The 26,557-nt window shown below is 58.0% G+C and overlaps 1 protein-coding gene and 1 long non-coding RNA gene across 17 annotated transcripts in view; one reads left to right on the top strand and one right to left on the bottom strand.

The window, feature by feature from the left end:
• Window positions 1-2,828: 2,828 nt before the first annotated feature.
• Window positions 2,829-5,927, bottom strand: LOC144615738 (uncharacterized). Its single transcript, XR_013554297.2, has 2 exons — window positions 5,343-5,927; window positions 2,829-5,029 (listed from the first exon to the last, which is right to left on the bottom strand). It is a non-coding gene; the product is annotated as an uncharacterized LOC144615738 (long non-coding RNA).
• The window catches only part of RFX1 (regulatory factor X1), a 32,292-nt gene continuing 10,401 nt past the window's right edge, over window positions 4,667-26,557 (top strand). The window contains exons 1-10 of one of the 16 annotated variants that reach the window (XM_078443320.2): window positions 4,667-4,738; window positions 12,235-12,289; window positions 12,523-12,874; window positions 19,599-19,708; window positions 19,924-20,007; window positions 20,674-20,781; window positions 21,745-21,861; window positions 22,973-23,068; window positions 23,443-23,826; window positions 24,652-24,746. In XM_078443320.2, coding sequence (XP_078299446.2) covers window positions 12,568-12,874; window positions 19,599-19,708; window positions 19,924-20,007; window positions 20,674-20,781; window positions 21,745-21,861; window positions 22,973-23,068; window positions 23,443-23,826; window positions 24,652-24,746 — 1,301 coding nt within the window. In that variant the 5' untranslated portion in view covers window positions 4,667-4,738; window positions 12,235-12,289; window positions 12,523-12,567. Of the gene's footprint in view, window positions 4,739-5,021; window positions 5,386-12,234; window positions 12,290-12,518; window positions 12,875-19,598; window positions 19,709-19,923; window positions 20,008-20,673; window positions 20,782-21,744; window positions 21,862-22,766; window positions 22,869-22,972; window positions 23,069-23,442; window positions 23,827-24,651; window positions 24,747-26,557 lie in introns of those variants that run through there. The other 15 variants (XM_060630435.3, XM_060630443.3, XM_060630441.3 and 12 more) reach the window with 15 other exon arrangements.

Below are 26,557 nucleotides of genomic sequence, written 5' to 3'. Positions count from 1 at the left end.
GATCACCTCTCAGATTTTTTAAAAAGTTTATTTATTTATTTTGAAAGACTGGGGGGGGGGGTGGGAGAGAGAGAGGGAGAGAGAGACGACATGTGCCAGAGAGAGCAGAGGAGGGGCAGAGAGACAGAGAGAGAGAGAGAATCCCAAGCAGGCTCTGTGCAGTCAGCACAGAGCCTTACGTGGGGCTTGAACTCACAAACCTCAAGATCATGACCTGAGCTGAAATCAAGAGTCAGAGGCTTAACCAGCTGAGCCACCCAAGTGTCCCTCACATCTCAGATTTTTGTTTTTTAATTTTGTATTTTTTTTAATGTTTATTTATTTTTGAGAGAGAGAGAGAGAAAGAGCGTGAACAGGGGAGAGTTAGAGACACAGAATCCGAAGCAGGCTCTGGGCTCCAGGCTCCAAGCTGTCAGCACAGAGCCCGATGCGGGGCTTGAACCCACGAACCGTGAGATCATGACCTGAGCTGAGGTCAGATGCTTAACCGCCTGAGCCACCCAGGCGCCCCTGTTATTTTGTAAATCTCAGTTCATTCCTTTTTATTTCCCCCCAACTTTTCCTTCGGCTCGATGATGCAATACCTTCAACAATATTTTCCCAAGATCACCTTAACTCATCAAAACCCTGCTTGCAACATAGTTCCCCAAACCTGTTGGACTGGGTGTCCTCTGACACCCGATTCCATTTTATCCATGGATATATCTGCACAGTATTCACACATTTACGATATTTTTTTCCCTCTTACCCCACTGTGTGGCTTGAAAAGTTAGAACTAGCCTGCTAAGCGTAACACTTAATAATAAGCAGAAATGCACCGGCTTTGATGATGATTTGCCAGTGTAACAGGAGGATGTTTTGTTTGCATTCCAATGCACCGAGGGTCAGATTCTCCTTAGTAGCTGGCACATTCGTAGATAGTTTTAAATTTCTTCTTTTTCTCCCTTTTAGCAAAACTCCACGGAGATCTCTTTCTCCTGCCGCTTGGGGGAGGAGCAGGGTTGCCAGGTCTGAAAATGCTATGGTGTCTGGGTTTCACGCCCATTAGCACGATACTTTGTAAGCTACTTTTTGCCGCCGGGCTACTTGGCTGAGGAGTCTGGATCATGCCGCTTTCTTAGTTCATCTTGCTAGAAAGATGGACATGTACGTTGCCTCCAGTGACCCACCTCAGTGAGTATGCTCACCCGGTGCAAAACTTTCAATGAATATAAAAATTTGGAACAGAACCACCGAGGCGCGGTTCCCTTGGTTTAACAGAGACCGGATGACTGGCTTAAATGTGAGAGAAGGTTGGTCTCTGCTGGTGGATAGCTGGGAAGCCCGTGTCCTTCTGTCCCTTGTTGTACCACCTCTAGGGTAGTATCTCCAAGGACGTTTGTCTAGAGACATCTTTCGGTGTCATACCTGGCTGGGGGAGGAGGCTACTGGCATCTAGTGGGTGGGGGCCAGGGGCACCGCTTAATATCATAAAACACACAGGACAGTTTCCCACCACAAAGAACAATTTGGCCCCAAGTGTCGACGGTGCCCGCCTGCCCTAGAAAAGTCCCCAGTCCCTTTTTTTCATGACTGACTTGTTGAAGACACAGGGACAGTTGTCATGTGGTACACCCCCCCCCCCCGACTGTGGATTTGTCTGTCTGTCGCTTCCTGATATTGTCATTTAACTTGTTTCTCTACCCTTTCCATTTCCTGCAAACTGGATGTGAGGTTGACAGACTTCATCAGAGTCAGGTTTAACGTTTTGGCAAGACGTGTCCTAGGGGAAGCTGTGAACTTCCTTTCGCATCACATCGGGAGGCCCAGGGCCGTCTACTGTGCTGCTGAGCTGCCTGGCAGCTAATGCTGGTGACAGCCTGGCCTCCGTGATCAAGTCCACACCCCTGGGCTTCGTGAGCATCCAGCACCCTGTGCATAGTTTGCTCCCCGTCATTCTCTCACCTGCTGCTTTATGACGCCCATCGACGATCATTGCCCAGATCAATGATTTCCTTGGCTTTTGCAAAACGGCAAATTTTCTTTTTCTTTTTCTTTTTTTAAGTTCATTTATTTTGAGAGAGAGAGGAAGAGGGAAGGAGGGGCAGAGAGAGAAAAGGAGAGCGTGAATCCCAAGCAAGCTCTGCACTGTCAGCACAGAGTCCAACATGGGGCTCGAACTCAACAGACCATGAGATCATGACTTGAGCCAAAATCAAGAGCCGGATGCTCAACGGACTGAGCCACCCGGAAGCCCCAAAATGGCATTTTTTCTAATTCTTTCATTCTTTCTGCATTAAAAAAAAAAAAAAAAGTTTATTTTTTTTGAGAGAGAGCGAGCAAGCGGGAGAGGGAAAGAGACAGAGGGAGAGAGAGCATCCCAAGCAGGCTCTGCGTCATTATCGAGGAGCCGGACATGGGGCCTGATCCCACGAACTGTGAGATCATAATCTGAGCTGAAATCAAGAAATGAATGCTTAATGGACTGAGCTACCCAGGCCCCCTAATTACCAATGTTTCAGAAAGGAGTTGGTCAAGAGTGTAACTTGACTTCCAATGGTATATATAACATGTGTTTTTAAGTTTCAAATTGGGGTATAACATACATAAAGGACATAGATTTCGAATGGAGAGCTCAGGGAATTTTTTATATCTATAAACCCATGCAAACACTATCAAAAAAAATAGAACATTTCTAGCCCACACTGCCTTCCCTGCCACAAAGGCTTATAATGAATATTTGCGATTGAAGAAATGATTTCCAGGCTTGGCTGTGCTCACTGGGGGGTTAGGGACTTCAGGGAGGTGGGGAAATGGGTGGGAGGTGGCAATAGGGCTTCTGGTCCGTCCCCCCCCCCCCCCCCCCGTGGCCCCCATGCACACAGGGCTGGCCCTGGGACCTCCACCTGTCTCACAGACGCAGCTGCAGGGGCTGAATGGCTCTGCGGGCTGGGATTTATCCTGGCCACCCTATGCCTGCCCTGCCAGTCGCATTAATTCTTGGGTGGACTTATCAGGGCTGGGGCTCCTCAAGCATTTCCAGGCCGATTGAAACTGCTGCTGCTTTTCCTCTACTGTGGAGGGTCACACCCAGGGGCATCAAAGCACATTGGAAAGGCCCAGAAAAGGAGATAGGCTGTCTGGGCTCTGCTGCCTCCCAGCTGTGTGATCCCGGAAGAATCTCCTTCTACCTCTGAGACTCTATTTGCTTTTTTGCTTTACCAGTCTAGTGGGGCGGGGCGGAGGGGGGGGGGGTGGATATTCCACTTTGCGGGGCTGTTGGGAGGTGGAGGGTTTCTGGGGAATCACCTGGCTGCCTTTACTTCTCTGACCTCACCTCCTGACGCTTTCCTCTTTGCTCATTCTGCCCCAGCCTGATGTTTATCTCCCGCCTCCCCTCCTCCCCGCCGTTCCCTCCACCTGGGTTTTATGGAGTTTGCTTCTTTTCACAACTCAGGACTGCAGGACCCCTCCCTCAAGTGACACAGGCCACTGCATCCTGTCACTCCTCTCCCACCCCCTCCCATGTCACTCTTACAGCCCCTTAAAAACCTATCTTATGTAGTCATTTCGCTAGTAATTGTGTCTCTCTTAATAAAATGCAAAGCCTGAGGTTTTGTCTGCTTTCTTTACTTTTACAGCCCCGGCCTTGCACACAAGAGGGGTGAAGTTGGTTGAACCAGGAAACAGCAGCTCAGAGACAGAGCCGCTTTGTCACACTGTCACACAGCAGGACTACAAGTAGAACCATGGGCTCTGAGCTTTTTCTCCATTTTCCTGTCTCTGGTGGAGACCACGGCGCAAAACTGAAGAGGGTGGCGCGGCAGGCGGGGGTGGGGGGGTGGGGGGAGGGCAAAAAACTCATTTATCAAGATAATTACTATTTTGAGAAATCAAAATTAATGCAAAAAAAAAATTGATGATTAAAATATGTTTTTGAAAAAGTAAAAGACAAGATCCGATCCAGCACTTGCGTGACTCACTTCGTCCTGATCCCACTCCTGGCAGGATCCTATCTTTATTTAAAATTTTGGTAGTTTGGTCATCATGGATTTATTTTTTCCCCATTAATTTTGATACTTAAAAAATATTGGATAGAATGTCATTTATCTTGATGATTGAGTTTTTGCTCCCTCAACCTAGTCTCTTCTCTCCCGCTTCTGTCTCTTCTCTCCTGGAGAAACTGAGGCAGGGAGGACGCTGAGGGGGCGGCGCGACGGAGGGGGAAGAGCGTCGGGGTGCGGTGTGGAGCCTTGGTGAGCAGCCCGCACTCCCCTGGGGGTGCTGGGCGCCGACCTTTGCTTATCGCCCGCGCTAGAAGCCTCTAATTAAGTCCTCCGCTTGCAGGAGACCTTTCCCAGGGCTGTCCGCACCGCCTGCGGGGCGGAGATAGCCGCGGTTGTCCCGGCAGCGGTGACCTTTTCCGGCCCGATAGGAGGGGGAGGCGGGAGCCCTCGCGGAGGCCGGGTCTAGGCGGAGGTGGCGGGGGAAGTTTGCTCGAGGGATGGGACCTGGGATCGAACCCAGCCTTCACATCCCACGACCATCTTACCAACGTAGGGCAATGGGGGGGGGGAGGGGAAGAGCGCCCAGTGACGTCACTGAATCCCTAGCCCAGCTCCGCCGCTGACGTCACAGACGAGCCGCGCGCGTCACTGCATTCCTCCCGTGACGTAAGCGCGCGAGGCGAGGAACTGACCCACCAGGGCAGGAAGAAGTCTGAAGGAAGAGAGCTTTCCTTTCTCGCCTTTTATAGTTGGTAAGGCGTTTAAAGTACGCTGAGCGGACTACCACTCCCAGCTGGCTTTGCGTGCTGCGCATGCGCACGGTTCCCAGCTGGAGAGCGCGGCAAACCTTTGGAATGGATTGACATCCCTTTAGCTGAACCATAAGGCAGGTTTTACAGCCGCAAGCCAATCCCAACCTCACAGACCCCACCCCTTTATTCTTAGGCCGCTGCTTCCTTGCGGGAGTGACGGGTTCTTCTGCCTTTGAGGGTTCAATTTCCTTTGACGGACATTCACACCGATGAATCAGAGCGCCGAGAAGTCTAGAGGGTGTTGAAAAGCGTGACTTAGGACCAATAGCTTAGCAGCAGGACCTAGCGCCATCCAATCACTTCTCCTGGCGCCGCCAATCACCCGGGACTCCGCCCCCGCCCATGACGTGTGTAGGGTGGGTAGCAACAGTTGCCCCGGTGAGGGAAACGGAGGCGCCATAGCCACGGTAGTCGTGGCGACCAAGCAACCCGGCAACGCGAGTCAACAACAACAACCGCCCGGCCGACCCCCACCCCCACCCCCCCCTGCCCGGCCCGGGGACCCCGGCACGTTCCGTCCCCCTCCCAACATCGCCTCCGAGACCTCTGGAAAGCCCTTCTGCGGACAGAAGTAGGAAGAAGCCGAGGTAACCCGGGCGGCCCTGGGGTGGCGGGCCCGGCCAGGGAGGGCGGCGGGGCCCGGGCGGCGGGTGTCGCTGTAATCATAGTCCGGGGGGAAGGGGCGGGCGGTCAAAATGGCGGCGGCGACTGTCGGGGCCGTGGGGGAGGGGGCCGGGGCCCGGCTGGGGCGACACCACCCGCCCCTGGGGTCCGGGGCCCAGCCCCCGCGAGGGGCGGGCGCTAGCAGGCCGGCGGCGAGTGGAGGTCGGTTGGACGGGGCGGGGGGCTTTTATATGTTGGGAGGTGCGGAGAGGCGGGCCTGGGGAGGCTGGGCCAATGGGAGCGAGGGAGGGGCGAGGCGGGGCGGAGGTGAATGGGCGGGGCCAGGTCGTAAGGTGTGGGCGGGGCCGGCGGGTGCCGGTGGCGGGGGAACCGGGTGGGGCAGTTGCCGCCAGGGCCTTACAGCCTCCCAAAGGGATGGAAAGCCACCTGTGCTGCGTCGCTTTAGAGCCCACCCCCCCCACCCCCCCCCAGTCATTCCCAGTACTCCGTGTCTGCCACATCTGAGGCCTCAGTTTTCCATTCTGTAAAGTGGGGAGAATCATTGCCATCGTCCCTTTTCTACATTTCAGGGATTTCTGACTCCTTTCAGGAATTTCTCTAGGCCTCATCTTTGAACTTTTACTGCTATGTGCTATTTTTGAATATGGTTTGATAGAACTGTTAGCTAATCTTGATTTCCACACTGCCGTCTGTTCCTAAATCTCTCTTATTCTCGGAGAGAAAGCAAAGGAAAACAAAGTTTCATGGCGAAACTGTGGGCTAGGAATATGGCTTCAGCCGGGAGGATCTGGTTTGCAGAAGTCGAAGCCCATGGTAGGGGAGGAGTGATCTGGGGTGACTGAGGTAGACGAACAGAAACTTGATTGCTTCTCTGTGCGCTGCTCTCTTAGACCTCGTATCGTCCCTGGCCAGAGGACTTGTTTCTGGAGATGGGACGATTTCTAACCTTCTTGCCCATCAAGGTCTGCCTTTCTGGGAACGGGAAGCAAATGGCGCCTGGGGAAGTTTCTTAGATTTGTTAAGCTGCCTCTGTTGGCCAGACACATGTTTTTGTGTCAATCAAGTTGGTGTCAGCTGGGTCACATGTCACTGAGGAGGTACCAGCCTCCAGAGCCACGTGGGCAGGAGCGGCACATCAAGATTAGAGGAAAGGGGAAGTGTTCCATGTTTGTTACAGGAGAATCTGAGCAACTGCTTTGGCGGGCAACAGGATCTACCTGCTTGGGGAAGGATTTATTTTTTTCAGATAGCCGGCTGGGCAAGTCCACTTTACTTGTTCTCTGTCTTGCTTTGGAGCTCGGCATCAGCAGAGCTGAGTGGCGGTGTGCAAACTGTAGCCCTTTTCTTTTAAAGTCAGTAAACTTCGAGGAAAAGGATCGTCTCAGGCTCTCCTAAGGCTTTCCGTCGGGAATTTGAGACAAGGGGGGAGGGGTGGGGGGGGTCTCACTTCTCGGAGACTTTTTCTAGACCCGTTCCTCTTTGAGAGGTGACAGGACCCCTTGAAAGTTCAGAAAGTTAGAGATTAATTTTCAGAGCCAGACTGGAAATACCAAGTCGCCAGAAAGGTCATCACCACCCGTTGGAAAGGCAAACTTTGAGCAGAAGGCGATGTTAGCAGTTATCTAGGCTTGTTAACTGCCCCCTCCCCCCCATAACTTTTACATTTGAAGGGCCCAGGCCCAGAGGGGTCTTGTGACTAGGGTTGAGGGCACTGGTTTAGTTCGCCTGTGGAAGCAATCAGCTGCTTTCTCGCAATCAACTGTCGCTGTGTGCCCTTCGATGAGTTACTGTACTTCTCTAACTTCAGTTTCCTTTTGTCCAAGCGAGGGACAGTGACCATCGGTAACACTCTTAATCTCATATTCCTGTGTTATGGACCCGATGAAAGAATACATGTTGAACATCAAATACAGAGTAATTGCTCAAACTGTGTTAGCGGCTCCCCTTATTATCACGATTGTCCTTTCCTGCTCAGCCCTCTGAATTACTCCGCTTGTATTTATTTTTATCATTTTGAATTGGGTGAGAGCCTAGTGGCTTTAAAGGTTGACTCACTTGTTGGGCCGTGTGGGCAGATGACAGAGATGACAGAGATCCCGGGAAGCTGGATACCAGGACTCTAGTTTCTAGTGGGAAAGTGTTATTCCCCTCGCTCCTGAATAGTCCTTCTCCCGCTTCAGGAGAGCAGCCAAACAGAAAAAAATTCTCCTGGGCCTGGGCCCAGACTCAGCCCCAAGGCTTCCAGGAGGCAGCTGGGTGAGCCAGAGATGTGGGTGTCGTGGGAATGGTGTCCCTGGAGCTGAAGTCCTTGCCCTCCCCTCCCCATACACATCTCAACATCTCGGGGATGGGCCAGGCAGACTTCCCCAGGGATGCAGCCTGCAGACAGCAACGGCACACTGCATGCTCTTCTTGGGCTGGGCAGCCCGTTCTGGACCAGGGGGCATTGCCCAGCCCTGCTGCACAAGGCTGCTGCTGGCAGGCAGAGGCAGGAGGCAGTAACTCTTCGACAAGGTCTCGTCCATTGGTAGATTCACAGTGACCTTTGACACTCATTAACAGTGTGTTCCTGGCACGTGGACACTCATTTGACAGTAAAAGTTGAGTCCCTACTACGTGCCAGTCAGTGTTCTGGACCCGGAGGTCAGTGATGGGCAAGGCGGGCCAGGTCTCGGCCCTGGGAGAGCTTGCATTTCTGGTCATGGAAGGAAGAGGAACTATGGATAAGAAAATGGGGGGGGGGGGGGGGCGCCTGGGTGGCTCAGCCGGCTAAGCGGCTGACTCTTAACTTTGGCTCAGGTCATGATCTCACGGTTCGTCAGTTTGGGCCCCTCATTGGGCTCTGTGCTCACAGAGCAGAGTCTGCTTTGTATCCTCTGTCTCCCTCTTTCTGCCCTTCCCCTGCTCTCTCTCTCTCTCTCTCTCTCTCTCTCAAAAATAAAATAAATGTTTAAAAAAAGAAAAAAGAAGCAAATAAGGAAATAGAGGTCCAGGAAGAAAATAAAACAGGAGTCTGTGCTTGAGAGTACTTGGGGTGGGAGGCACACTTGAGACCCAAGAAGGTGACATATAAGCTGAGACCTGAATGATATGAGGCAGCCAGCAGTGGAGAAGGGGAGTAGAGGTGAGGAGAGGATGTCAATCAGGTGGAAGAGTTGGTGCAAAGGTCCTGAGGCAGGAGGAGGCATGGAACATTCTCGGAGCAAGAGCCAGTTTGACTAGAACATTCAAAGTGAGAAGGAGAGACTTGAGGGGCTAGATGCCTCAAGGCCCAGAGGTCTTGGGACGGGCTCTGGATTTTATTTAATTTCTGTGATAGGAGCCTTGGAACCTCCTGAATACAAGAGTGACAAGATAGGATTTGTGTTTTCAAAGGATCTGAAAGACTATAGAGGCGAGACTGGAGCTAGGAGCCAGTAATGAGAGTGTTGTGGGGGTCCGACAACTGGGATTGGCTGATGAAAGTGGAGAGAAGTGTCCAGTCTTAGGATCTGTTTTGGAGGAATTACAGAGAAGTCTTAAAAACTAACTGGCTATAGAGGATCAAGGAAACGCACAGCATGATATTTAAATTCCCCGTTCCCCTGCAAGTTCCCCATTGAAGCCATTCTACGGATGAAGAAAGTGAGCTTTCTTTCCATTTCCTTCGGAGGGCCTTGTCCAAGATGTAAACCATCTCGTTGTAGAATCTGGCATGCAGAACAGAGGTCGGCAAACTTTGACTGCCACCTGGTTTTGCGTGGCCTGTGAACAAAGAATGATTTTTACACTTTTAAGAGACTGGGGGGAAAAATCTAAAAGGAGAATATTGTGTGGCATGAATAAAATGTCCTGGCGTGATAGGATATGAAATTCAAATTTCAGTGTCTATAAATAAAGTTTTATTAGCACATAGCTGCGTGCATTTATTTACATATTATCTATGGCTGCTTTCACTGCAAGGGCAGAGTTGAATAGTTGCAATAGAGGCTGCCTGCCCACAGATTGATTCAATGATTGAGGCAAACATTCTCCAAAAACAGATACTGACTTTGAAAGATAGATACAGCCATTGGCGACTTTCTTGGCAGTTTCACTGCCAAGGAACAGGTTTGCTGAGTGATTCCCTTGTTCTGTGTGCCCTGCTCTGTAAAGACAGGGGTCTCATGCCGTATAAATATTTGTGACTTATTTCTGTCTAGGGAGCACCTTGCAAAACAGTGCTTAACCTACTCATCCACGAATGGAAAGAAAAGGGCTCCCTGGTCACACAATTGTGGGAAACTTGGGATCCTGTATGGCCCTCTTCTTTTCAAAAAAAAAAAAAAAAATTAATGTTTATGTATTTTTAAGAGAGACAGAGAGAGAGAAACAGACTCCGAGTGGGGGAGGGGCAGAGAGCGGGAGACACAGAATCTGAAGCAGGCTCTAGGCTCTAAGCTGTCAGCACAGAGCCTGCTGCGGGGCTCCAGCTCACAAACAGTGAGATGGTGACCTGAGCCGAAGTCAGACACTTCACAGGCTGAGCCACCCAGGCGCCCCTCCCCTCCTCCTTTTCAATTTCGCTGTTCAGCCTTCATTGTCCCTCCCTTCCGCTGCCCCTGAGTGGAAGGAATGAGGCCTTCGGGCTTTGCACCTCAAGGAGGAGAAAGCACCTGCAAGTGTGGAGCTTTTAAAGTTCTTTCCTTGTGGGAGGTACCCCAGGAGCAAGCCGAGCTGGGGCTCAGAAAAGCCCAGGCCAGGGTTTCTCACAGACGTCCCCCAGGGCCACCTGCCTCGAACCATCTGGTGGAGAGTTAGCTCAAACAGCAAGACTCTGGGGCCATCCCAGACTCTGGGCAGTGGGGCCCAGGAGCCTGCATTTAACTAGCTCCGTAGGTGATGCTGATGAACAAACACCAGGGTTGGAGTCCCCCTGGGCACCTCTTTTCTAAGACCTCTTTCCCCTTCCCCCTCCATCTCTACCTGGCACAGATATTTGTTCAAGGAGAAGGAGAATAGTGGTTTCCACCTCTCAGGGCTTACTGGGTGCTGGGCTTGTCTCGTCGGACCTTTACACCAGCCCTATGCCTCAGTGTCCTCCTCATCCCCAGGTACAGATGGGGAAACTGAGGCCCAGCGGAAGGTCAGTAACGTGTTCATGAATTAAGAGACCAGTCAGGGTTCGTGTCGAGGTGGCTCTGACCCCAAACAGACGGACACTGATCAGCAGCCGTGACTTGAGCACCTGAGCTCGGCCGGAGTTTGGACCTGATGGTGTGAGGAGCCCCCATAAGGCAGCCCCTCTGATGCTGGCATGAAGACTTTGGGAGGGCAGGGGCTGCAGGATGATGACATTTTCTTGCGCGTGGCAGGTGTTTAATCTCTGTGCATGGGGCTCAGGTATCCCCGTCTGGAAAACAGGGAACACGCTATGTACTGATTGAGAGAAGTAAGTGAGCCCTGCGCCTGGCTCCCGGGGTGGGGCTAGCAGTTAAGAGCACACATCTGGAGCTCAGAGAGACCCGGGTTCAAATCCTCTTCTTACCAGTTGCTGGGCACCCTAGGCGCGGTTTTGCTCATCTGTAAAATGGCCATGGTGGCTCCTCCGTCATGGGGCTGCTGTGCAGAGGTGATCGCAGCCAGGGCTCCTGGCGCTTCCGGTCAACCAAGAGTTGTCCCCACCCCCAAACCCCCACCCCCGCGTCCTTCCCCTTGCAAATCCCACTTGCAAACCCTTCCCCTTGCAAATCCCACTCCTCGTCACCAGTGGCCGGAGGGCTGCCTGCTGGCGCGCGATGGCACACAGGTGCTCAAGGGTTAGCGCAGGAGAGCCTCTGGTTCAGCGGCCAGCGGGGCCTGGAGTGCCCACGGGTGTCACAGGCGACCACGGGCAGGGCTGTCAAACTCAAATACTTCCCTGGGCTGGCAGGGGCCGCGAAGATACGGGGGCTGGAGCTTCTGTTAACCACCCCAGTGTTTGTTCCGCTGTCCTCAGATGTTCAGGGGCTGGGGATGGCACCCGTTAGTGTGGGCGGCGGCGGCGGCGGCCCGGGAAACCGTTTGCCCATCTTCTGGGCTTGGTGAGAGGGAGGTGGGGCTTGCGGGGGTGGGGCTTAGCACTGGGAGGGGCGCGGTCAGCTAGAAGGGACCGGGCTCATCAGGAGGGGCGGGTGCCTAGCCCAGTACCTGGGAGCGGGACCCACGACCCCTCAGCAGCCAGAAAAGCTGCCTCTGCCTGGTTGGGCCGGCCCCGTTCTGAGGTCAGCGGTGACTGCTGAGCCTGCCCTGTGGCCGGGGCCTGCTCCCAGCCCGGTGCCCCTAGACTCGGAAGGGCACTCTTCCTGTGATGAGCTCACATCTGCTATGGTAACCCATTACGGTCCATTCAAGGGCCTGAAAGCCTCTGTGGCCACAAGCTGCTCTAAGAGCTTTTTGGACTCAAAAACACTCTTCCCTTGTCTGGCACCCCACTGGGAATGATACCCAGCCAAGAATCCAAGTCCAAATAGCAGGCATGTAGGGAACTGGGGCAGGCTGGCTGCGAGACAGCTTTCCCCACGACCTTACCTTCCAACAATTAGCCAGCTACTCAGGTGCTCAGAGTGCCCAGGATTCAGCCTCAGCCTGCTGTGTGGCCTGGGGCAAGCTCCTTAACCTCTCTGAGCCTCAGCTCCTCACCTGGCAGGAGCAAACCCAAACCCAGGCATGGTTGTTGCAAAGTTTAAAATGAAATAATGGAGAGAAAGCACTCAGCACATTGCCCAGTCTGCAGGAGCCCTCAGGAGAAGTGTACTATTTGTCTCTGGGTGAGGGCCCAAGACCCCACCCTCCCTCACCCTCCTTTAACACAGGGGTCCCCCAGGCAGCCGAGGCTGGGAAGGAAGAAGGCAGAAGCCCTGGACAGGGGTGAGTGGAAGAAGCGTGGGCCAGCCCCAGTCCATAACCAGTTCCCCTGCAGTGATGGGTTGGTTGTCTCTGGCCACCAGCCTCAGGATTTAATTAAGTTAGCGATGAACCTAACCGTGTCTCTAGGGAGCCAGGAGCTGCCCCTGGTTTCCTCCGCCTGTAGATTAATTCTTGTTTTTCCTTCTTTTTTTTTTTTTTTTTTTTTGTTCCCCCCCCCCTTCTTCCCAAGGAAGAAAAAAAAAAAAGCCTTATTTATTATCATTTCCCCCACTGTTGGCATGGCAACACCAGCGTACGTTACTGAGCTCCAGGCAGCCCCACAACCATCCCAGCCACCACAGGCCCAGCCCCAGCCACCACCGCCGCCAGCAGCGGCGCCCCAGCCCCCCCAGCCGCCTGCCGCCGCGGCTACCCCCCAGCCCCAATATGTCACTGAGTTGCAGAGCCCCCAGCCCCAGGCACAGCCACCAGGCAGCCAGAAGCAGTATGTGACGGAGCTCCCGGCCACCCCCACGCCCTCGCAGCCGGCTGGCGCCCCCACCCCGACCCCGGCGTCCCAGCAGTACATCGTGGTCACCGTCTCTGGTAAGTGGACATGTCCTCGGAGCCGGGGGTGCTCTGAGAACGACTCGGACAGGACTTTGGGGAGCCCTGCGTCCTGGATGGAGGGGGGCACAGGGACGCCCTCCCTCTGTCACTGTGCCTGTCAACAGCACGGCAGCTTTCAAACTTGCTGGGGTTCCCGGGGGAGGGGGGGACGTGGTGGGGGACGTTTCTGGGGAAGGAGGGGTCAGGCCAAGCAACGAGGCTTCTGTGCGCCTGAACTCCTTTCCACCAGGGCGGCCCTTAGAGCTGTTTCTGTCTCTGTCCCCAAGTAAACTGCCACTTGAGGAAAGGACTGGGCGGGGGACTTAAAGTTTGCAAACGTCTGTTGGAGACAGAGGGCGAACAGCCTGCCCTCATTTCATGCGAGGCGTTCGTGGGGGCACTTTGGGGAGGTCAGCTGGGAGGCCTCCCCAGAGGTGCACCCTTTTTGTTTCTGGCAGGACCCAGGGGCCGAGGGAGGCTGTTGGTTGGGCAGTTTCTTGATCGCGTGGCCAAGGACCCCTGTTTCTCACTGCAGTCTCCCCTGTGGCTGTAGAGAAAGTGGCCGGGAAGCTTGAGTCGTGGCGTCCGTGATTCCTGCCTGGACCATCTTTCCCACATCCTAGAGATGGGCCCAGCAGGAGGGACTGGGAGCAGAGGGTCAGGACAGGGAGTCACGCCCCTGAGGAGGCAGAGCTCAGACCAGGACTGGGCATCTTCAGTGGTTTCCAGTGTGCACCCAGGGATGGGGTGGGAGTAGGGCGGGGGGAGAATGTCTTGAAGCCCCTCAATCCTTCCAGAATGGAAAGGGAAGGAGGGGGAATCGCAAAGCCATCCTGGGAGGCTGTGGAAGGGGCAGGTCAAGGCCAGGTTTAGGAAGATAGGACAATATAGAGTGATATGTGGCAACTGACATGACCCCAGGGGACCAGAGCGGATGTAGCCGGAGCCCTGAGCAGCATCCTTTAGGCTCCTGGCAGTGTCGGGGTCTCCAGAGAGGGGTGGGGGTGGGGGCAAGCAGGGGCTCAAAGTGGTGACTCTTTACCACAGGGACTGGCCTGGAGGGATGTCATGTGAGAGCCATGCTGAGAGCACCAGCCATGGACATGGCCAGGGTCCCCAGGTCGCAGATCTCCAGCAGGTTCCCAGCACTGCCCAGTTATCCTGCTGGGTTTTCTCACCAGCATACCCCACCTCCCAACTCTGCAAGAAGCCGACCCTCACCTCCATCATCTCATCTCACTCCTCCCTCCTGATCCCTGACCCTGCTGCCTACCTCACTGGGGACTGGGGACAGGCGCCATCACTTATCAAGAAGGACCCCATCTCCCCTGAGCTGGCCTCACAGCTCTCAGGGTGGGTCTGTGCCCACCAGCTCTGAAAATCCCAGGCCATCCCTTCCAGGGCCTCGTGGCTCAGTCCCTCTCTTGCACATTTCCCACCAGCCTGCAAAAGTGAAACAGCTCCCATTTTAACCAGAAACCCCAGTTCCTGCACCCCTCCAGCTGCTGCCCATGGCTTCACTTCCTTTTAAGTTCAAATTCCTTGAAGGGTTCCCCCTCCCTTCCTTAACTCATTTTCTCTCCTCTGCTGGCCTGTGCCTTTCCCTCACCCCCCGCCCAGGGCCCCAGTTGGGAGTCGCCCACAGCTCCACCTTGTCTGTCTGCTGGTCTGCTTCCTTGGTCCCTGGGAGCCACCTGACACACTGGTCCCCTTCCTCCCAGAAGCACCCTCCTGCCCTGGTCTCTGCCCACTTCCTGCCTCCCTTCTCAGCCCCCTTTGCTGTTTTCCTCCTCCCGTCCCTTCAGGGTGGCCTTGTCCAGTGTGTCTGCTTTCACTCCCACCTCGGTGCTAACAGCACTCCCTGGGCCAGGGCCTTGAACCCCAGCCACCTGTGACCCATCCATTCAGGGTTGAACAGGCCTCCCAAGCCAGCATGGCCAGATGGAACTCTGGATGTTTTCCCCTCATCCAGTCCGCCCTCTCCTGAGACTTCCTCGTCCTAATAAATACCACACCCGGGCCCAGGCCAGCCTGGATTCCCGTCCTACCCATCCCTGAGCAAGACCTCTTGGCCCCACATCCTAAATGCTGCCAGCACCGACCATCTCTCCCACCTCCACGGCCCCCACCCTGATCCAGCCCCTGCCCTCACCCACCACCGTCCACCCCCACAGCGCCCAAGAGGGAGCCTGATGGCAACTATTGATTAATCGCATCACAACCCAGTTCAACCCAGGTGATTTGGAGGCAGGTGGCCCTGGGAACCCTCTCTGAGAAACCCTGACCTTGGCTTTCTCACCTGAGGAGAGCTGGCCCCCTGTGGCCTCTCCCACAAGGAAAGGGCTTTCAAAGCTCCGCCCTTCCTACATCCCCTGCCGACAATTGCCTAGCGTTCCAACTCTGGCTGGGAGATCTGCCAGCCTCCCAGCCCCACCGGGTCCCACCTGCCCCCTCCCACACCTGCTCCAGCCCTACTGGCCTTCCTGCGGCTCTAAAAACCCACAAGGCTCAGTCTGACCTCCAGGTCTTTGCGCTCTCGGCGCCTTCTGCCTGGAGCGCTGCCCTCCCAAACCTTCCCATGGCTCGTCCTCTCTGTTCTGGTGTCTGCTCAGATGCCACCTCCCTGACGCCCACACCTCCCCACCCTGCACGGCTCACTCCGTCTCCTGACTTTGCTTTATTTTTCTTCTTAACACTCATCGTCACCTGAAGTGATGACGCCCAGCCCCTTATCCCTGAGGGCGGGGCTCTGTCCACTGGGTCTTTGTGGAATGACTGGTGAGCACCCACGTGAGTGCCAGCCTGACCCATCACAGCCTTCACGTTCGGTCAGCCCTGGGCAGCCGAGAGCAGGCGGGAGGCCTCGCCTGTCACTGCCGGAGGACTTCGCTCAGCATACAGGGCATCTGATTGGCCCTGGACTTCCTGGGTGCTGGTTTTTGCTGCTTTGGGGGTCCAGGGCCCTCAGGGCAAGGGTTTGGAAAGGGCACATGGCTCCAGGCCCTAGGGCACCCCCAACTCCTGGCATGTTCCTCTATCCCCGCCCCCAGCCTCTCCTGTGCTCCCTGATGCATGCCCAGGGAGCAAGCCCCTGGTGCATAGAGGTCAGGCCTTTGCTCCCACTCCCCTGGTCCCCCGTTATACCGTGGGGCCACTCTATGCTGGTGGGCTGCAGTGAACGGGCCGCGGGGGTGACACTAGGGATTCCTTCTTTGGTCTGTCTTTCACGGTGGTGCTGGGGGCTTTCTGTTCCCCGCTGCTCCCTGTCCCGGTGGCGGGGAGCCCGTCCCCCAAAGGGTTACTGGGTGATGCTTCCTTCGTCTGTTCTGAGGAAGAGGAGGTTGGCTGTACCTTGTCATTCCACTTGCTGCTCCATTGGCCCCTCCCCCATCCCCTCGCAGTGATTTCCCAGGGTTCCTCCATGACCCTCTCCTGGGTTAGTGTCTCTTTTCATCTAAGGGTGGCCTCTGGGTCACGTGAGCCCATCCCAGGCACGGCAGCGGGGGTAGGGGAGGTAACTGACACCAGTCAAGGCTGCAGCAAGGTGCCAGGGGCTCCTCCAGAGCCAGAGCAATCTGAGCTGACCAGGGACCCAGGGGGACACAGGGAGGAGGTGGGGGGGGGGGGGTGTCACGGGCCAGATCCAACCTGGAGCCCAGGCTGGAAGCCCAACTGAGAGCAACACCACACGCCAGACTTTATGGGCTCTGCCCGAAGGTGTCTTTGGAGGTGATGGGAAGGAAACTCGTTTCCCTGCTCAGGACCAGCCCTCTAGATCCATAAGTGCCTGTCCTCACAGGCTGCCAGCCTCTTGCCGAAACTCGAGGTGGAAGGAGGGCACTGCGGGCCCTGGCTGCCACCGGCAGGAAGGTGAAACTGAGCCGGCCCGCAGGAGACAGGGCTGGGCTGAAGGAGGGTCTGCGGCCAGCCCGTCTTCCCTGCTTCGCTCACACTTGGAGTCCTTGGGAGTCCAGGAAGACTTCTGTCCAAAAGAGAGCTTTACAGACGGGGAAGCCAAGGTCAGGGCAGACGAGGGACCCAGGACCCACAGGCCGCTCCAAGAGCGCCTGACGGAAGTCATTTCCAGGATCAAAGGATCGGGAGGGAGAGAGCCAGACTGCCCCGTCTGTCGTCCGTGAGGACGACAGCTTGTCATCAAGCCTCTGGGGCTTCCCTCAGTCTTCCCCCCTCATAGCTCGTGGTCCTGGAGATGTGAGTAGGTCTCAATGGGGAAGTTGCAGGGCCCGGGGAGGAAGTGATGCTCATCAGATTGAGGGACAGGAAACCAGCTGCCACTTCCTGACTATAGACTTGAGGCTGCAGGGCCCTCCCTGGTCTCATGCACATGCCCAGAATGGAGAAAGCAGACAGACAGATGCAGAGGCCCCAACACACACACACACACGCACACACGCACGCACACACACAGACACACACACACGAAGCTCCTCATCCAAATATTATTCTCTGGAATCTCACCTGCTTACTTCATGGTGCAGCCTGGCACCCCCTCCTGGCCTGGCAGATGCGGGGCTCCCAGCCTTGAGGACCATCCCAGACTGTTTCCTGGGGCTTCCCCATCCCCTGGTCTCAGCAGGTCCCCAGGCCTCCCAGCTGCCGAGGGTCCTGCTGAAGGTCCCACTGAAGGCGTTTTCATCGGAGGCCCCGGGCCTAGGAGGTAGCTGGCGCCAGCCCTCCAGTCACTGGCCCACCATGAACTAGGCAAAACCTGTCAGAGACCTCTTCGGTTGGGTGCCATTCCTTGGGCTGGGCCTGGCTCCCCGTGTCCCACGGACGGCCAGGTGTGCCAGGCCCCTCACGTGACTCAGGGCTTTCTCAGGTTTCTCCCAGGGGCCCATCTCAGTGATGGCTGCCTCCCTCACTGCTCCGGGAAGCCTAAGTGGATACGAGGGAGGACTCTAGCCAGATCTAGGGATTGGTATCTCCTGGAACTGGCTGCAGAGGCAGCTGGCCAAGCAGGCCTGAGGTTGTCCCAATGTGTGTCCCACGTGTGGCCAATCAGAGGCCTCCCCCAACAACCACCTCCCACATCTGGCCACCACTCCCCCTCCCCCCAATGCATAACACGTTCCTGAGCTCTGCTCCAGACTTGGTCCCTGAGGTTCTCGCTGCTCCCTGGCACTGCCCTTCTGCCCTGGCCAGGCTCTTCTCCCAAGCCTGTGTCCCCACATAGCCAAGGCCCAGTTCCCGATGCTCTGGTCCTTCTGGGGTTCCCATTGACCCCCCCCCCCTCACTGTTTACCACGGCCCTTGGGGTGTCAGCCCAAGCATGACCTGAGACTCTGGATTCTACGCACAATGTGAGGTTTACGTGGGCACAGATCTGGGCCAGCATCCTGTCTTGCCACTTCCCATCTGGGTGACCTTAAGCAGGTCACTTCCTCTTTCCCTGTCGCTTGCCTTATCTAATAACAGGGGTGATAAAAGTTCTTTCTGTCTCCAGCTACCCGGGAAGACCGTAGCGCAACACTTGGGGCACTAGAAGCATGATAGGTAGCCCTCCTCCTTGCCCACCACCCTCCAGTCCTGCCAGGGACTCCCCGGGGAGGTGGCACTGGCAGCTTAGTTCCTGGTAGCACTTTGGAGGAAGGCAGGCACATATGCGCCCCACCACCCTACCCTGGCTTCTGGAACTGCTGGGACCAAGCCAGGCCACAGGGAGGGGGCAGGATGGATGGTATCCTGACTGGGGCGGGGGACTCCCAGCCAGCATCCCTCAAGGACAGTTGCCCCCCATGCCCCTCCCCTTCTCAGCTCCCTTGTTAATCGCTCAGCGAGACGTGCATGAAACTCGACCTGCGCCTGCCCGATAGCGTCTCCGGGTACCAGCCTCCCTCCTGACTTCAGAGCAAGGCCCCGGCCCAGAGAAGGCCCTGCTTGGGCCATGTCTGCTGGGAGGAGAGTGTTTATTCTAAGAGGGCAGCCGGGAGCTCTGCATCCACCGGGAGGGATTAGCTCCCCAAGGTTGCGGGTAGAAAGCTGCCCACGCACCCTGCTGTTCCCAAAGAGGTGGGCAAGGAGTGAGGACCGTGGGCAGGTTCCCCTGGATGGACGGGGGCAGGGGCAGGGCGGGGACAGGTGGGCACCATGTTCTACGACTGCCTCTTCTCGGCTGCCTGTCAGCGTGAGTACCTGCCTGCCCACCTCCAAGCGCCCCCCCCCCCCCCCCCGCTGCCCCCGCCCCACCGAGGACAGGGAGGCTGGGACAGTGGAGAGAGAGGGGAGGTGCTTGGCCACAGGCTGGCAAGGCCTTCTGAGCTCACTCCTGACCATCTCCCATTCCTGGGAAGCCAAGAGTCCTCTTGAGGAAGGTGGCCCCAGCACCTTGGTCCTTCCAGGGCTGCTGAGACCCTGGGGAAGGGGGTCAGTCACTGGCTGTCCACAAGTCCTATCTGTTGGGGAAAGGGATCCAGCCCTCTGGGCCTGAGCATCACGGCTCCTCAGTCACCCCTCCTGGTCTAGCGTTGGGACGAGGAGGGGTGGGGTGGGGTGGGGCTGCTTCTGCCTGTCAAGGGCCACAGGTCCTTAAGGCTTATCCCAGTGTGCAGTGTCAGGGCCTGCCAGGAGACAGGCAGGATCTTGGAGAGACCCCGCTCTGTCAGAGGATCAGCTTCAGGCCACTTCGTCCCCTCCTGATGGGCTCAGGCTCAGGGTTGACAGGGACAGCAGGAGGAGCTGACCCGGTGACCCTTCCTCACAGAAGGCGCCATGCGGGCCAGTGAGACTGTATCAGAAGCCAGCCCGGGCTCCACAGCCAGCCAGACCGGAGTCCCCACTCAGGTGGTTCAGCAGGTGCAGGGCACCCAGCAGGTAGGACGCACTCCCCTCCCCCCCAGGGGGCAGGGCGGGAGGGCACACGAGAGGGGCATTGGTGACGGTGGCCACAGGTACTTGGCCTCCCCTCCCACCCTGCTGCCAGAGCCATCTGCTCACCTGTTCTTAGCAAGATGTTCGCTTCAGCCACCACCCCCGCCCCGCCCTGGGGAAGCCCGCATGGCTCAGGTCCTTACTCCCTGCCCCTACAGCGTCTGCTGGTCCAGACAAGCGTGCAGGCCAAGCCGGGCCACGTGTCTCCCCTCCAGCTCACCAACATCTCAGTGCCCCAGCAGGTAAGGGTGCCACACCAGGCCCGGCCTCCCCCTGGGTTGCAGAGCCAGTTCCTGGTGGCCTGCTCAGATGGGCCTTCACCAGCATCAAGGACCTAGGCCCCATCCAGGGGGATGACCGCCGCCTCCGGCCAGTGAGACGGTGGCAGTCAGGGCCTGTTGGGGAAGGAGTTGCTGCACGAGACATCTTAATAGACAGCCAAGGAGTAGCAATAAGGAAGGTGGCTTTCAGGCCCAGCCCCGATATCTCAAAGCAGAGAACCCAATGCCAGTTAGGAGCCAAGAGCCCGTAGCCAGCACGGGGACCGTGAGTACACGGTGGCCTGTCCCCCAGAAGGCTGCCGGCGGTGTGACGGGGCTCCGCCCAGAACGGGCTTCAAGGGTGAGAGCATATTGCGCATGGCCTGCGGAGCCAGGCTCCCTGGACGCCGACCCTGGCTCGGCCACTTACCGGTTCCAGGGCCTCGGGCAAGCGCTTTCGCCGTCCCAGGCCTCGCTGTCACCCTGTGTGCGGTGGGGGTAGTAACAGTGCTGCCCGGGGGCCGTCGGGGCAGTTTTGTGAGCTGACGGTGAGCACCACCAGGACATCGCCTGGTGTGGCGCAGATGCTCGCGGGAACCGGACGGGCTGTTGTGAGTGAACTGTGGTCCTTTTTCCTCCTGCTTCTAGGCTCTCCCCACGCAGCGTCTGGTGGTGCAGAGCACGGCCCCAGGCGGCAAGGGTGGCCAGGTTTCCCTGACAGTGCATGGCACCCAGCAGGTGCACTCGCCCCCTGAGGTAGGTGGTGGCCCCGTCGGTTGCCCTCTCTGTACCTCTCTCCCCGGGTTGGGCATGTACCCCCAGAGTATACTTGGAGGGGTCCCTGCGCCCCCAAGCCCACTCGCTCCTCCAAAGTCCTTACTGAGCCCGGGTCGGGTGGCTTGGCTGCCTGACTCGTGGCCCTGCCAGCTCTGAGCCGCTTCCCACCCCAGCCTGAGATGGGCCTCGCAGCTCCGCATCAGGACCCCGCATCCCGGGAAGCAAAGCGGGTCCCCCTGCGCCCCTCAGGGCTGGTAGAGGCTCTTCCCCAGACTACAGGGTTCTGGGGACCCCCTAAGCACTAATGAGTGTGTTGGAGGCAGGCAGACCACGGGTGGCTGGGAGCATAGGTGGCAGCATCAGGAGCTTGGGGTCAGACCCCCAGCTCAGCCATTTCTCCTGGGGGACTCTGGCCAGGCCCCTGGAGCCTCCTGAGCCCAGTGTTTTCTGTGTAAAACAGCTAATAATACCAAGGGCCGTCGGCTCCGAGTGGCCACAGCAGGGCCCAGAGCTCACAGGGACTCTGTCGCCAGTCTGCCTGGGGTCAGTGCCCGGTGCCGCCACTCAGCTGTGTGGCCTTGGGACATCCCTTCCCATCTGGAAAGTGGGGCTCGCCTCACCTACCCCTCCTCACCTCAAGGCGGCAGTCCCTCTGATTTCGGAGGCACAGGTGTCCTCTGAGCTGAGGCCATCTGGGCTGCGGAGGGTGGGTCCCCCCACCGGCACCTGTGAGCCGAACCCCTAGCCTTGCCTGGGAGTGAGCGGGGCTACGGCAGGGACTAGGCATTTGGATTCATGAAACGCGGCCAGTTACCAGCCTAAGAGGCTGAGACCTCTGTAGACTGCCACCCTCCCCAAGTAGCTCTTGGGACAGCCCTCCTGAGAAGGGTTTTCCAGGGCCTGGGTGCCCAGACTACGCTCCCGTGTCTCCTTCCCTCGCAGCGGTCGCCGGGGCAGGCAAACAGCTCCTCCAGCAAGACGGCTGGGGCCCCCGCGGGTGCCGTGCCGCAGCAGCTGCAGGTCTGTGGCGTTCAGCAGAGTGTCCCCGTCACCCAAGAGGTGCCAGGCCAAGGCGGGCGGTGGCTGGGGCAGGGGGTCCTGGCCAGGCAGCCTCTGCGGCCTCCTTGGCTGTCTGTGAGAGCTGCGGTCGGGAAGGTCTGTGGGAGCCAAGCAGGTAGGGGTGCATCCTCAGCCGGCCCCCCCGGGGCCTCTGGCAAGCACCTCTGCTCTCCTTCAGACACAGCATCCTTATCTGCATAATGGCTTCTGCCCTGGGAGTCTGGGGGCAGGGTGGTCGGGGTTGCTGGGGGATGAGATGTGGTCCTCACAGGTGGCACCTAACACTGAACGGGCGCTGGAAACAACTTTGAGAAACAACCTTGCCTCTTTGGGCCCACTCGCCGGGAGGAAGCCCCGAGGCCAAGTCCAGGCTTACCCCTAAGGAGCTCGGGGAGAGGCCCAGCCTCCAAATGCACGGCCAGCCTTTGGGAGGAGGCTATGCTCTGAGCTGCTGGGGCAGGTTAAGTGGCAAGGGTCGTCTGCCATCTGGTCGCCATCACACACGTTGCGGGGTCCCAAACCCCTCGCAAAACCAGATGAAAGGCACAGACCTCCCCCAGAGGAAAAGCGGAAACCCCATCCTGAAGGATTCGCAGGTGTCCTGCCAAGCACCACGCACCCTCTGAACCTCCAGGCCTGGGTCCGAGTCCTAATCCACCACTCGGCACCCCACCCCACCCCACCCCCCGCCTCTGCCCCTCGCTCTGTGCCCTGAGGGCGATGTCCGTATTCCTGCGGTAGCATTAAAGCAAGGATGTGGAGGCAGGCGGATGTGGGGGTGTGCGATAACTCATGTCCAGAGTGGGGGTGGGTGACAAGGACTCCCGCAGTCAGTCCCAAGTTCAACTTCAGTTCTGCCACTTCCTGTCAGCCTCACTTTGATGAGCCTCTGTTCACGCCTCTAACTGAACGCCCGGGGTCAATGTGGTCCTGAATCTCAAAGGCACTTGGTGCAGGGCCGGCAGGGAAGAGCTGGAGAATGGTGGCCTCTTTCTCACCGGGCTGCTGTGAGGCTTACGGGAGTTCATGGGGGCATGGGGTGGGTGCTCAGGGATGGGTGGGCCTTTGGTCGCCACGGTTACCACAGTCTGACTTGCCTTTTCCATCCCAGAGGTCCGTGGTCCAAGCCACTCCACAGGCGCCCAAAGCCGGCCCCGTGCAGCAACTTACGGTGCAGGGGCTCCAGCCAGTTCACGTGGCTCAAGAGGTGCGTGTCTTCTCCACTTACCTCTGGGCAAACTGGGACTAGGCCCGGGCTGGGGAGGGGTGGGTGCGGGCCCATCGGGCTGCAGGGAGGGAATGGGGCGGGGCTGGGGCGGGGAGTGGGGGGCGGGGAGTTCCTCAAGGGCTTGGGCTGTGGGCTCTAGACTGTCTTGGAGCCTCCCCTCTCCCCGGCACCTGGCGGTTCAAGGGCCCAGGTTTTGCTAAGAGAGAGATCTGGATTCTCCCCTCCCTGAGGCACCGGGCGGGATCTTCCGTGGGGTTGCCGCGTGGGCTCAGCGACCCGGTGGGCGGCGGAGGCCTAGAGCCCCGCCCACGGCCGCTCCCGGTGACCCCCCAGTGTCTCTGTTTGTCCTCCAGAGCTCAGGCAGTCAGTTTCCCGCTAGGAAGGCAGAGCAGCAGGAGCCCCGGCCCACGCCGCCGCCGGAGCCGCCGCCCCGGCCACCCACGCCCGGGCCCCGGCCGAGCGCGCTGGCCCCGGAGCCGCCGCCGCTCCCGCCCGCGTGCAGGGGCGAGGTCCGGCAGCTAGGCAGCCCCCAGCCGCCGCCGCCCCATTACGAGCCGGGCGCCGAGCAGTGGGTGGAGCTGGTGGGCGTGATGCCCCCGCACCTGCTCCTGCCGCAGCAGAAAGTGGTCTTCGAGCCACTGCCCGGGCTCCCGGCCCGAGCCAGCCCCGACCAGAGGGTCAGGATCCAGAGAGTCCCCCAGGTGCTAGTGTTCGGCACGGCCGCCACGGCCCTCAAAGTAGGTGGCCGACGCACGGGCGGGGGGCATCGGGCGGGCGGGGGCGGGATCCGCCGGCCCCGGCCGGCGCCCGGCCCCAGGCTGCCCGCCTGGCCCTGCTGGCCCTGAAGACCCCACCTCCGCCCGGCCAGTGTGGGGACCCACCTCCGACCCCACCCCCACCCCCCCCACCCCCACCCCCAAGACTGGCGGTCCCAGGTCCCAGCCTCCACTCCAACAGACGGGCGGGGGATGGGGGTGGGGAATCCAGGCCCCGCCCCCCAAACCTTGTCAGTAATTCCAGGTTGTGTCCCGCCAACCGGAGCCCCACCCCTGGCCTCTGGCTCCTCCCCTGACATCCTGTGCTTAGTTTCCAGGCCCCGCCCCTACGGACGGGGATCCTTCCCTTGATGCAGGCTCCACCCCTGAGGCCCTGTTTGTATGTGGTTTTCAGGCTCCAGCTTTGGCTTTAGCTCTAGTGACAGCCTTGTCCCAGTGCTTGGCTCTACTTGTGGGGTCCAGCTTTCACGCTCAGAGTAGGACTCCGGGGTCTCCTCAGCCCGCCTCACGTCAGGCCCCATCCTTGCCGTCCGTAGCCTAAGCACAGAGTCCTGGCTTCTGACACAGCTCCGCCCGATTCCCAGCCCTGACCAAGGCCACAACCCCCGGGCCTCTGACCCCTGGCCCTGTCCAGGATGTGTTCAGAAAGTCCAGAAACGCAGCCTCCCCGCCGGGGAGCCAGGTGTCCTTGCGAGCTTGGACAGCTACCAGCCCTTTAGAGACAGAGGCAGAGGCAGAGGAACCGCCCCACCCTTGACCTTCTGTGTGCCCTTCCTCCCACACCAGGTGCAGCAGCTCCAGCAGGTGCCCGTCCCACACGTGTACTCCAGCCAAGTGCAGTATGTGGAGGGTGGTGACGCCAGCTACACGGCCAGTGCCATGTGAGTGGGCTGGGGGGGGCGGGGCCTAGGTCGGCTCAGGACCCTGCTGCTGGGACTTGAGGCCTGAGAGTCCCTGCCCCTAGCAGACCAGCCAGCCTTCAAGGCCTCAGGTGACAGGTGATAGGTGCTTCCCCAGGATAACCAGCAGCCATCAGGCAGGGGCAGAGCAGAGGGGACCCTCGCAGGTTGGGAAAGGCATCCCAGTATAACTTAAGACCTTGGGGTCAGATGGGCCTGGTTTTTAGAAAAGAAAAAAAAAGAAAATTTAATTTTTATAAGACAAGCTTTCTGAATTAGTAGGGAATGTTAAAGAAAAAGAAATCTTCCCTGTTGACCCCCAAGCTTGCTCCAAAGGCAGTGCTGTGACCAGTTTCTTTGTTTCCTCCTAGAGGCACCCTGAGAATAGAAACTAGCCCCTTTTTTGTTCAGAAACAGGCAGAATGTTCTGTCCTTTATTTCTTCCCAGTTGTGTGTCTCAAAGCTCTTGCCTGTTTCTCTGACCGGGTCCCAGTCACCCTGTTTAACGGCTGCATAATACTCCACGGTGCAGACATAGCGTGAACGACGTAGCCCGTGCCCGCCCGGCCGACACTTGGGGGCCCTCCTCTCCCTGCTGTTGCGTGCCCTGCACGCCTGCCACGTCAGGCAGATGCCATGCCCGAGGCCTGCCCGAGCCTCCGCTCTGGCTCAGTCTTGTCCGGGAGACCCCTCACACCACCGTCGCTCTCTCCTCCTTCACAGTAATAGTTCCAGGATCACGGTGATTGTCGGTTTAATTGTCGGAAGCTTCATCCGGTTTTCTTTGTGTTGTGTCTGACCTTTTTCCTTACATCCCCCACCCACCTGTCCCATAAGGGCGTGATGCTGGGGATTAGCTCATAGAGCAACTCAGTCCCCGGATCGTGGTGCTGTGGCCTATCCCAGGGGGCTTGACCCTGGCACCTGAGTCATGGTCGACGGCCTCCAGCTACCTCATAGTTCCGTTGACTTATCCCGTGCTGCCAGTCTCTTAGCCACGCAGTTAACCAGAGTGGGTAGGGACCATACAGGGCATTCTGGAAAGAAGAGTGGCCCCCATAGGGCCCCCAGAAAGTAGAAGGGAGGCACAAGCCCAGGCCTTGTGGTGCCGGGCTGGCTCCTTCTGCCTCCCCTGGCAGTGTCTGTCCTTGCTTCTGTTTGAATTCTCCCCTCCGTGGTTATCGCGTGTGGGATCACACGTGGCCCATCACCGCCATCGGATTCTGGTGAAATTGTTAGTAGCACTGTGTCCCCTGTCTGTCTCTTGCAGTGGATTTTAACCGGCTTCCCAGCCCTTTGCCAGCCTGGACCCCCTCCCTGGCCAAAGCCACAGTCCCTGCACCTCTGGCTCTGGCTCTGTCCAGAGATGCACACATTCGTTCAATCATGCAGCAAACTGCTGCCAGAGCAACATTTTTCGAGCACGTGTGGCTCCAGATGTGGGGTGGGGTGGGGTGCTGGGCTGGGCTGGCTGTGGTCCCTGCCTGGGGATGGGGTGGAGGGCACTTGCTGGTGCCACCCAGTGCCACTTCAGTAGACGTGGACCAGGATGCCGCAGTCAAGAGCTGCCTCTTGGTGTCCAACAGGTAGGGCGCCCACTTCGGGTGACCAGCCTCCCCCCCCCCCTCCCCTCCCCCCTTGCCCCTCCCCCCGCCTTCTCCTTGCCGCCCTGGAGGCCTGCAAGTCTCCTTCCCCAGCTTCCTTCAGGAGCCTGTTACAACAGAGCCTTCTGCGGCGGGTCCCATCTGGCCGGCCTTGCTCCCTTTCTGGATTTTTAAAATTTGATGTTGTTT

This window comes from Panthera onca, chromosome A2, assembly GCF_046562875.1.
Source record: "Panthera onca isolate mPanOnc1 chromosome A2, mPanOnc1 haplotype 2, whole genome shotgun sequence".
In the NCBI taxonomy this organism is placed as follows: Eukaryota; Metazoa; Chordata; class Mammalia; order Carnivora; family Felidae; genus Panthera; species Panthera onca.
This window is presented reverse-complemented; position numbering and strand designations above follow the sequence as displayed.